The following is an 11,171-nucleotide window of genomic DNA, read 5'->3' as shown; positions in this document are numbered from 1 at the left end:
TGTGCTTTGCAGTGGGAGCAGTTTGGGGAAGGGTGGTGGGTAAGTTTTTGTGCCCATGGCAGGGAGACGCCCCTGCTAGCACCCCTCAGCGTGACCTTATGCCACCCGTATGTGGTCCCTACCACCCCTCATGGCACAGAAGCAGGAGGTGCTCATTGAGGGTGCATGGCTTCAGACTGCTGCAGGCTGCATCCCTGAGCCCAGCTCTGCTCCCGTGAGGATTTTGGGTTTCCTGGTGCCTCTGAATGGGGCTAGCCTTTCTCTGCATCTGACTCCATCAAGGCTCCCAGTTCTGCTCCTCCCGAGGCACTCTTGCACCCCTTCCTCCCCACCCGGCACCCCGCCTGGGTTGCAGGCCCCCGTGGTGAGCTGCAGCATCTCTGACCCCTCTGTTCTTTTTCAGAGGCAGACTGAACTCAAACCACCAGCCCCGGAGGATCCGCTATTACCCCTGAGAAGAAACTTTTGGTGTTGAAGAAACCCGTGGGCCAGGCTGATGCAGACCTCAGGAGCAGGACGTGGTGGTAAAGCACTGCCATAAATGAGACCTTTGAGCGCAGCACACGAGACAGCACGCGTGCAAAAACTGGGCACTTGGTGCAGAGCTCTGGTGGCCCAGCCCAGGAGATGGCTGAGAGCTGGCAGGGGCTCAGCCTGCACCCAGGAAATAGGGTGATGCTCTTGTTGCTTTCCAGTGGACAGACTTTCAGATTTCGTATTCATATACCGATGCCTACAGCTGCCTATACAAGCATAACAAATCTCAGACGTTGTGTAAACAAGGTCATGGCTTAGATATGGACTATCATGGCACAGTATTTCTTTCTTTTTTTCTTGGTTTTTTTCATCTGTCTGTTAAGGTGTTTGTTCTCTAAAGGTTGGCATGGCTGCATATGTCCCCTAAGCCCTTTCTGGTCCTTAAGCCCTGGCAATGAAGCACTTTGTGGGCACATGAGTGTGTGTGTGTTAGGAAAGGGATCTGAAAAGAAAACTGCCAGTTGTGCGTTAAAGCCTGGTGGGAGCTAAGTGAGATATTCATCCCTACGGCTGAGGTTAGATTTAGCATTGCGTACTCTCCAGAAAGTACCAGGTTCCGAGGCAACCCAGGAGATGGAGTTTGCTGTCATTTCTCCCTTGCCAGCTAGAATACTTTCCCCTGCGCTCCTGGAGACTGCCTGTAGCAGGCTGTTCAATCTCCAAGTCTCCCTTTAATCACTGAGAACTAGCACATAATAATTTTTCCATCCTGACCTGGAATCTTTTCATTGTTCAGAGAGCACAAGCTGTTCTTCAGAGAGCAAACGCAGAGAATACGCAGCGTTGCTGTGAGAGGTTCAAGGCATTGTTGTCTCCAAGGGATCGGCAGCAGCTCTGCTGCAATCAGGAAGCATCCCTCTCGCAGCCCTACATGATAGATCCTCCTGCAGCAGCGCTGGGAACTTCCAAGTGTTTGCTCCAGTCTTCCCTCTCCTTTCCCCTTTTTTTTTCCTCCCATTCCTTCTGCATTAGTTCTGGTGAAGCAGCAAAGGAAATTGCCCACTTAACCCTTCTGCTCCCCTGTACCTGCACATTTTTAATGTGCCCATCTTGTCTTGGGTGGTTGCTGTGTGATGCAACTCCTTGAAGATCTTCTCAATATCCTTTTCTAACAGAAAACAAGGTCTAGAAGGGAAACTCTTGAGCTGGCTATTCCAGCTAAATGCTGTGTCAGACCATTCTGTCACACACTAATCAAATCCCCACTCAAAATTGGTTCCATGTCTTGCCTTCACTTTTGCTCTTGGAAAGGCTATTCCAGAACTTTACTGCCTTTGAGTGGTTAGAATCTTTATTTAAATTTCTAGTTTGAATTAATTCGTGGCTGGTTTGTTCCTGGTTTGTTTCGGAGCCAACATTGTCCTTTAAGTTAAATAGGTTTTGGTGTCTGTCCACTGATGTATTTATGGAGGGTAGTCAGAGCTCCTTATTTTTGTCAAGCTAACTCAGCCAGACTTTTTCAGTAGAAGGTTTTTATTTAGTGAAAGCTTTTTCGTGTGGGAGACTTTATTGTTGGTGGTAAATGATATTTATTAGAAGGGTGGGTAGCAAGCCCCAAAGGATTGGATCCAGAGATTTACAAAACCTCTCGTTTAAACCCAAAAAAAGCTCTTTCAGAGCCTCTTCCAACGCTGGTGTCTGATTTCTACCTTTAATTGCTGTTGCTTTTCCAGTCCTTTCCTCATGCCCTCTTTAAGAGGCTGCCTTGCTCAACTGCTAGGAGATGCTCTATCTGTTCAGTGCTTTGTAAGAGAGGGGTCTTCCTCTGGCCTGGTGGTACGTGCTTCCATGGTAGGTGCCTGCTCCTGAGCTCACGTAGCTCCCTGGACACACAGTGTCACTCCCGTGGTGAAGCGTGAGCATCTGCTGTGGATGGAGTGGACCTGCACCCTAAAGAGAGCTGGGGCGATGCGCTGGGGTGCAGGCACCCACACTGCCACCATCCCTTAGCAGTCACTGCGAGCAGGGATGGACCTGGAGCACCCTGCAGTGACAGCCCGCTCCCCGCATCTCGTCAGAAGCGCTACTGCTGGTCATGCTGTGGTTGGAGGCAGAGCCAGCAGCGCTCCCACCTCGGCCTCTGCATCCTCCGGGAGAGCAGGGGCATCCAGAGCCCCAAGGGGTTCACCCTCATGGGTGCAGCCCTGCACACCCCTAAATGTCAGTGGTGACAGGAGAATCTGGGTGCTCCTAGGGGCAGAGGCAGCATATCTGGGAGTCGTGTCCCCTGAGAGTGTGAGTGTGTGTATGGTGCTACCTTCAGAGAACAAATACAGGTAGGTCAATTTACTCTCTAGTGTCTATGTACATGCAGGTTTATTTAAGTACACATATATACAGTTCAGATATGCCATTGATTCTTTATTGCATTAAAATGTACATGAAAAATGTACACTTTTACTAACTACTCGCTATATAAATATGTTGGAGGTGTAGTTTGCCCATTCAAGGTGATTTTCTGTGGGATTTTGGGTGTACACTTAAAGGCCTATGGCTAATTGGAAGAGTGATCCCCGCTCCATCTACAGAAATGCTTAAGGACTATGGTATGAACTGATCCCTTCAAACCATTTTTCCATGCACTTAGCTGAAAGGTTTTGCACTTGGATTCTATTTGGCCAGTTTTCCAGACAAACTGAAAAGAGAAGTCTTGTGAGCTGGAGGGAGAGTTTCCCGGTGTACACAGAAAAACCAGCCTTGAGGGTTGGAAGCTGTTGAGGGTTTTGAGCTTTGTCTCCACGCATTCATACAAGCACAGCAGGAGTTTTCTTTCTTTCGGGTTGGAGGAATTGTAAAAAGTGGTTCCATGCAGACTCCCCTCGGCTGCAGCGGGGCTGGCAGGGCCCAGCGCGCGCGGAGGGGGAGGTTTAGAGACAGGAAAATCAGAAAGCAATCGAGTTCCCTTTCTAACTCCTACATTCCTTGTTATCTGCATTTGCTTTGTTGACTTGAAATCTCTGTGAAGGCAGAACCTGAGGGGTTAGCTCTGTGGTCCTGTTTCCCTATCTGAAGCTGAGGAGGAGCAGGTGTCGTCTCCAAAACCAGGCTCAGGTTTTGGTGCAGGACATTAGAAATGTGTTTGCATCTGAAACTGAAAGGAAGAAATGAGAGGTGGCTTGACAGCCCCAGCAGCAGCTCTTCTGGTGGTAAGAGGAAGCGTCACCAGGATTCTACACAGTGGGTGAATATTTATCATAATCTAATCAAAGATGAATATCTTGATTTGAAAGGAGGGGTGTAAGATAGAGATCGTGTAGCCAGCATCAGTAAGGGAGGGAAATGAAATTCTTTACCTCCATCCTCTGTGTGTGACAGCCACAGTAGTAACCATCATTTTTAATCCATGTGAATCTTGTTACTTGTGCCTCTGAGGCTGCTTAGATTAAGGGCACAATCCAATTGCTTAATGACCCGATCCCTGATCTGTGCCATACCTGGCCCGCTCGTGTAAAAAGCTGCTGGTCCTCCTGATGCAAACAACAGCTACTTTCTTTGTTCGTGTCAGCAGGCCCTGCTGTGGGATTCTAGACATGCCTCGTTCATTGGGTACCTTATTTCTCACCATCCTGGAAATCATTTTTTTCTTGTTTTCTTTAGCAGAACACTCAACAACCCATAATTCACAGGCTCCTGTTCCCACTTGTCTGAGGCACATCAGGCCTGCAGCACAGGGGCTGCTTCCGTGCATGGCCCGCAGAGCTCCAGCCGCAGGTATTGGTGTGGCTGCGTGTCCCTTCCCTGCACTGGTCACCACCAGAAGCCACCAGCAGCAGCAGTCACTGCTGGCAGCTCTGATGGGAGACCCTGTAGTCAGCCCAAGTAGAGCCTTAACCTGCTTGGGCGATGCTGGTGCAGAAGCTGGAACTGCTTGGTTAATGTTTGCTAGGTGTCCCCTGTCTGTTCAGGAGGAAGAGGAGGATGGAGAAGGCTGGTTTTCCATGTTAGGGTATTTTGGGGTTTATAAAAAGCAACAGTTTTTGGTCACAGGTAGAAGTGTTGTATTCTGCCTTCCCTGCAGCCCCTCTCTTGGAGACATGACAGAGGCAACCTGATCGGAAGGTGATGTGTGGAGCTGGGTCGCTGGGAATCAGAAGAGAAAGGTGGTTTTCAGCACTTAGGCACAAATTACCAAGTTAATGTGATGCTGTACCTTCCTGTCAACTTGATAGCATTTGAAATGCTTGTAAACTTCTCTCTCCTATTGCGCAGATAATTTTGGCTTTGCTGTTTTCCAATCAGTCGGTGGCCTGAAGTGCTTCAGCTCACTGCAGGATCCTCTCTTGTCATTCCTCAGTTGATCACAAACCAGCAGGGTAAGATGAGGCAGCACTACAAATGGAGGTGTAGGGATGAGACACTTGCAAGCTGTACCTTCTTTCTTGGCAAGTTTATTTTCTGCTGTATATTTTACTGGCAGTGGTCCCTGCCAGGAATGCTGGATTGGCATCACACAACTTTAAGCAGAGCAAGGGAGCTCTGTATCGAAGCCGTGATTTGTGTTGTGGTTTTGTTTTCTTGTTCCTGCCTGTTCCAGTGAGGAGTGCTCTGTTGGCTGACATTGGCCATCCTGTGATGGCACAATTCAAGCCACTTTTCCCCTGTACTGATGGAGGGTGGTATTAGGACTCTTGCTTACTGGTGCTAGTGAAGATTGGGCTAGGAATCCATGGCATAGAAAACTTCTTGCTAAAATTGCACTTTCTCTCTGCCCCATCTGGCTCGTGGTGGTGTTATGGGTACGTGGCTGTGATTCCCCTTGCACATACTAACATTGCACTAAAAGAGAGCCTTTGGGAACAGCGTGTTGATCACTTTGTTTCTCAGCAGACCACAAAGTCAGCCGAATGGGGTCTCTTTTTTTTTTTTTTGGTTTGTTTTTTTATTTTTAATTATTGTTATTTAGAAATCATGCTGGTGCTGAATGACCTGGAATTTTTGCTTGGATTTATCCAAAGGAAAATGTAATTGTAGCTGCAACGGGACCTTTCATAAGGGTGGCCGTGCAGCTAGGGAGCAGAGCAAGGGCTCTGCTGGGTCTTTGTACCGGGGAGGTGTGGGGGGTTCCAGTGGGGTTATTATTGTGTTTTTCTTAAGACCACAGTTTTAGATGGTCACCTTGGCAATTGTGTGAGACAGGAACTAGTTTTTACTTTTGGTAAAGGTTTTAAAGAGGAAAAACAAAAAGTGAAGCTGCCTGTGATTGTGGGCTGTAGCTATTACTAGGGCTAGGGTAGCTTGTACCTGCTATGGACTTTACCTGCTCTTATTCTGAGGGCAAGAACTCCCTGTAGCAACAATGCCACTTCTGAGAAGTGAACGGCAAGTTTCCCTTCCTTTTGTATATGTGGATGTGAGGGTGGGCGAGGGGAAGAGCTTGCTTGTACAGTTTGTTGAAATGAAACCAGACATTTTTGGTTGTTCCTAAATAAAGAGCGGAAAAGACGAACGTGACTCGACTGGTGATTGCGCTCGGGTTCGGGGAAGCCCACGGTGATCCCCTGATGCCAACAGCAGGAGCTGCCCCGGGCACAGGGATGGCTGAGCCATGCCCGAAGTGGGGAATGCTCCATTACCACCTTCCCTTTGGTTTAAAAGCACAACTTACAGGGTAAGGCCACCAGTGAGTGACCCAGCCACGTGCCAGAGCCTGGATACCTCTGTCCTAGTACCCCTGCTGCAGCCTGGAGTAGCTGCTTGTCCCCATTCCTGTTCAGCAAAGCAGGGTCAGCTGTAGCACATAACCTTCTGAGTGCCAACATTAAACCTGGGGCCTGCTCCTTGTTATTTTCACCCCCCCCAGTACCTGCAAACTCCCTAAAGCCAGGAGGAAGGATGGAGCAGTGCAGCCCCCCAGCATGGCTGCACCCAGCCAGGGCTGCAGTGGGGCCATGCACCAGACACCACACGTGTAATACTGACACTTTTATTGTCATTCAAAGCTAGAGAGGCCTTGTAAATGTGGAGTTTCACTACTGGCCCATAGGCAGTGGCTATACAGGAAGGTAGATGCGATGCCACCAGGACAGAGATAGGTGCTGCCTTGGTCCCCCCTTGCCCGGTGCGCTGGGAATGGTACAGCAAAGGACGGGTGCCAGGGGGCCCCCGGGAGCTGCCCCGGAGCGGGATCACTGGGAATCCGGGCAGAGCAGCGGCAGCAGGGGCTGGCTGGGGGGGTTCAGGTCTCATTCTTTGCCATCACAGACAGTCGTGTCCCTCCCCTGGGCGGCTGGCAGGCGGTGCGCACCCGTGCACTTCGTTAAGGGCTTGGTGGTGACGGGAGGGATTTGGGGTTGGTTTGGGTTTTTTTTTTTTCCCAATATATGTTTTTTTTAGTTCTCCACTCGAACACTTCAGTGGAGAAACTGGAGAAGCTGCCTGAAAGTAGGCCATAGCAGTGCCGTTTCCATAGAAACCAGTTCACAGCGTGCCGGGAGATCCACCGGCACTGGAGGTGCTCCCACCGCCGCGATGGGCTACAGCCGGTTGTCCCCGTTGATCCGGGTCCTCCGCAGCGCCCTGCTGGGGTCACAGAGAGGGGACACGGCTCAGGCTGCCCACGGCATGATCCAGGGCAATGCTCCGGTGCCCAAAGCCGCCCCACGGGAGGGAAGCAGGGGCTCAGCACATCCCCATGCTGCGGCAAAGTGCCACTGGCTGCGGGGTGGCAGCTCCTTGTCCCACCCTACTCCCATGGACCCCAAAGCAGCGGCTTCCCCAAGGACTGGCACAACTTCCATGCTGGAACGTAGGGTTTCCATGCAGCAAAAAGGCTGCAGCTCTGCTCTGGGTTACTGGGAGGAGGCTGCATTTATTTGCCTCCGCCAAGGAGACTGCTGGGGTGGGATGTGCCATGCTGGGCACTGGCCCTACCTTCGCTCCCGGCTCTCAAAGTGGTCAGCCAGCTGCTCCGGCGACACGCGGAAGTCCTCAAAGGGCTGCTGGTACCGTGCCTCGAAGGAGCCCTCTCTGCCTCTGCCCACCAGCAGCTGAGTGGCAGCATCCCCTGCGCGGTCCCGCAGCACTGCCCCACTGAAGAGGTTTATCTCCCCGTTCTCCTGCTTGGATCAGAAAAACAACTGCAGGAGTAAAGGGCTTGAGATTTCAAAGTGTGTCTTCTAGTCAAGGCAGTGCTCAGGGCGTCTTGGGGTTTGCAAGGCTTTAACAACCAGCAGCATTTTAAATGAAGGAATGAAAGAAACCTCCATCTCCGAAGGAGCTGTGACTTTACGCCAACACAGACAGCCCTGAGCCAGCTGCGCTCCATGATCCTGAGCTGTAACCTCTCCAGAGCACAGCAGGGACTGGGAATGAGCACATCTGCCCCTTCCCTCCTGCCGAAGGGATCTCCAGGCGAGTCAATCGCAGCCCAGGCAGGACCCTGCCTGAAACACCCCAACTTGCTGCAGGAGGCAAGTGCAGAGCTTGCATCCCAGCAGCGCCCCAGAGCAGCCCTGGCAACTTAGCCGTGCTGCACCTGAGAGCCCTCCTGAGCCCTGCAGCACCATCACCTTCTGCTGCATAGAATCATAGTCATGGAATGGTTTGTGCTGGAGGGACCTTAAAGCTCATCCAGTTCCAACCCCCTGCCACAGGCAGGGACACCTTCCACTAGAGCAGGTTGCTCCAAGCCCCTGTGTCCAACCTGGCTCTTTTCTTCTAATCAAGTGGTCCCTTGCACCGAGGAGGTCAGTTAAGCCCTTGCTTGAGGTGCAGTTTGCTGAGGTGGGTTAGCTGTATCAAAGGACTGGAAATCAGGGCTCAGTCCAAAGCATTTCCCACCAAGAGAGGCACCGGGAAGATGGCTCAGCTCCAGGCTGCTGGGCAAAGTGCACGGGACACATCCAGGAACGCTCAGAGGTGCAAGCTGTCATTTCGCTTTCAGCTAATACATGAAGATCCCCAACAGAACATAAGCTCCTGCAGTTCCCTTTGGAATGGGCCAGCCTTACCTTGCTAGGGAAGATGTCTATCTTAACAAGCAGGGACGCCAGCTCCAGGTTCTCACTGTAGTTGTTCTTCAGGGGTACAGCTCGGAAGCCTACAGCAGAGACAGCCCCAGTGTCACTGGCAGCAACACCTCTGCCCCCTGGCACAGAACTCAAGGGGGTCTCCAACACCCCTTCCCCACCAACCTCCCCTCAAGTGGCAGTCAGCCCCAAAGGCCATTAACAAATGGCTTCTTCCTTCCTTCATTTGGCTGGGGCTGTGACCTGCCATGAGGACAGGAGGGACTGAGCCTGGGGACTGACAGCATCCTCCCATGGCACTCAGCACCTCCTTGGCTAATGCTGCAACCAGTGTGAAGCCACCACGACAGCCCTGCCCGCTTCCCCCAGCGCTTTACCTGTCTTCAAGCCTTTCACGGGGAAGGTGGCCTGAGCCAGGAAGTTCTCGTCGCTGAACATGTCCTCCTCATACACCACGAAGCGCAGGAAGGCAAAGTCGGGGTTGCTGACCTGGAAGTGGAACTGCTTCGGGCTCCAGAGTGGGTTCAGGCCGTTGTCCGCTATCACAGGACACCAGAGTCAGTGGGAGCCCTGGCCCAGCCCCACATCCCTGTGCCCGCAGAGCTGACACCGAGCCAGGGCAGCCCCACACCGGGGCCCAGGCTCACCCATGGTCAGGAGGGGTGGTGGGTCCCTCTCCCAGCCCTTCACTCACCCACAATCTCTGTTTTCTGCTTGGCGTTGTCGTACTCGGCCCCGGACACCTCCACCTCCACGAAGGGACAAACGATTCCCCTCCCGTTTTTGGGAAGGTGCCGGGCCCCCAGGACCTGGGCAGGGACCAGAAGACACTTGGTAAGAGATGGGAGCGAAGAAAAAATGATGTGTTTGCATCCCACACCAGTTTCCTTCCAACTAATTGGAAAGAGAAGAGATGCTGCGAGCCAGCCCAGCACAGCCTGCCTTGGAGAAAAACAGCTCCCACCCTTGGAAGCTGCTTTGGTGTCACTGAGCACCACTTCAATCTGTACGCCATCAAAAGAGGCAAGTGAAGTGCCCCAGGTTCGTGTCTGGTGCCTTCAGAGCCAGGCCTGGGCCCGCAGCATCCCATCCCAGCCTGCAGAGCCATGCTGGACATCCCCTTCCCTGCTGAAACTTGTCCCTCCTGCCTTGGCTCGAGGACAAAAAGGAGCTGTTCTGCTGCTGCTCTGCCTCCTGTTCATAGCACAGTCTGTGCTGCACTCAAATGACAACCTGCCTCCTTGCAGGGACACGAATCCCAGCTCCCTCTTGCAGTGGCCATCTGTCACCCCGGCGTGCTGTCGGCACGCTGCTGTTGCAGGGGAAGGACATGCTGCCAACGCTGGATCATGTGCTGTGAGTCACGCTGAGCTCGAGGCGGCTCCTCCATCCCTGGAGCTGGCTGTGCTGGGCACGGTTTTGCCAGGGGACAAAGGCTTAAAGGAGACAGCGAGAGGCTGCGGCGCGGTGACTCGATGCCGGTGGTTGTGGCTGCATCCCGAGATGCAGAAAGAGTTTGGAAAACAGACGGTGCAGGGAAACGGTGCCAGAGATTTTTAGGGAGACAGCAGGTACAGGGTCAGTGGTGCAGATGGGATGCGATGGGGTGTCCTCACTGGGAAGGGCTGTGGCTCTCTTAGGTGGGATCACTCCAGAAGAGAGTGATCTCTTCTGAGGAGCTGCACTTTGTGTGTGGTCAGAAATCTGTGAGCAGCTAAAGGCAGGATGTGCCTCCTCCCCAGGAGCTGCCTGAGCTGACAGGACTTGCAAAGGGTACTGGTGACCCACAGCTCAGCTCTGGGCCACTGGGGATGCCTGCACAGGCTACAGGGACAGCCACTGGTCCAAACACGAGAGCCATGGTGCAGCTGCAGCCTTCCCATCCCTCCAGGAGCCTCTGCTGTGCTGTGAGCTGACACAGGAACAGGCCAGTCCCAGTCCCACCATCCAGGAAGGAAAAGATTCAACAAGCACCCACAGCCCATCCTCCGGTACCCCCCAGCAGCAGCTCCCTCCTCTTTTCATCACCAGCAACACAGAAATGGGCTGAGAAGTGCGCTGTGATTGTGAGCATCTTCCCAAGAGGGACCATGACCAAAGGGATGTGGGAACGTGGAGCCCAGGGCGTGACAAGAGGGAACCACGGCGCAGCTCAGTGTTATCCCGATGGGAGCTGTCATGCTCCCAAGTGCTGGGGACCGGGATGTCACCTCCACGGCTCATGGATGCCACCTGCCGGCCCCAGGCCCTGGCGGGAGAGGTCCCATGGGAGCAGCCAGGGATGCTCCTGCTGCTCCTCTCCCAGCACTCGGGAGCAGCACCCATGGGTCCCCCTTCCAGCGGGGACTCCCCAAGCCTGGGGCTCAGGGGCTGGTGAGGAGACGCTGCAGAGGCCAGGAACACCATCAGATCACCCCAAGCTCGGTACAACCCATGGATCCACGCCGGGAGGAGGAACTGACCTCAATGGAGATGGAGAGCGGCTCGACGCCCCGCAGCGTGCTCTTGTCGAAGGGGTCAAAGATGTCATCCCGCATGTTGGTCGGCTGCAAGACGTACCCACACTGGCCACTGGACATGAACAAGGCCTGGTTCATCTGCATGGGCTTGTCTGGAATGCATAGCCAGGAGATGGAGGGAGGAGACCCCGTGCCCGTGTCACCAGCC

General features: G+C 53.2%; 2 protein-coding genes across 13 annotated transcripts in view; one reads left to right on the top strand and one right to left on the bottom strand.

Annotated features, from left to right (window-relative positions):
* ZHX3 (zinc fingers and homeoboxes 3) overlaps positions 1-5,983 on the top strand; it is a 47,022-nt gene extending 41,039 nt beyond the window's left edge. For all 7 annotated transcript variants that reach the window (XM_030502788.1, XM_030502795.2, XM_030502792.1 and 4 more), the window contains one exon: positions 404-5,983. In XM_030502788.1, the coding sequence (XP_030358648.1) occupies positions 404-414 (11 nt within the window). In that variant the 3' untranslated portion in view covers positions 415-5,983. The remainder of the gene's footprint in view (positions 1-403) is intronic.
* A 461-nt stretch (positions 5,984-6,444) lies between these two features.
* The window catches only part of PLCG1 (phospholipase C gamma 1), a 44,833-nt gene continuing 40,106 nt past the window's right edge, over positions 6,445-11,171 (bottom strand). For 3 of the 6 annotated variants that reach the window (XM_030502782.1, XM_030502785.1, XM_030502787.1), the window contains exons 27-32: positions 10,967-11,115; positions 9,199-9,313; positions 8,882-9,043; positions 8,487-8,575; positions 7,408-7,595; positions 6,445-7,056 (exon numbers count right to left, since the gene is read on the bottom strand). In XM_030502782.1, coding sequence (XP_030358642.1) covers positions 7,011-7,056; positions 7,408-7,595; positions 8,487-8,575; positions 8,882-9,043; positions 9,199-9,313; positions 10,967-11,115 — 749 coding nt within the window. In that variant the 3' untranslated portion in view covers positions 6,445-7,010. The remainder of the gene's footprint in view (positions 7,057-7,407; positions 7,596-8,486; positions 8,576-8,881; positions 9,044-9,198; positions 9,314-10,966; positions 11,116-11,171) is intronic. The other 3 variants (XM_030502783.1, XM_030502784.1, XM_030502786.1) reach the window with 3 other exon arrangements.

This window comes from Strigops habroptila, chromosome 13 (genome assembly GCF_004027225.2).
Source record: "Strigops habroptila isolate Jane chromosome 13, bStrHab1.2.pri, whole genome shotgun sequence".
Taxonomy (NCBI): Eukaryota; Metazoa; Chordata; class Aves; order Psittaciformes; family Psittacidae; genus Strigops; species Strigops habroptila.
Note: the sequence above shows the minus strand (reverse complement) of the source record. Positions and strands in the feature narration are given on the sequence as shown.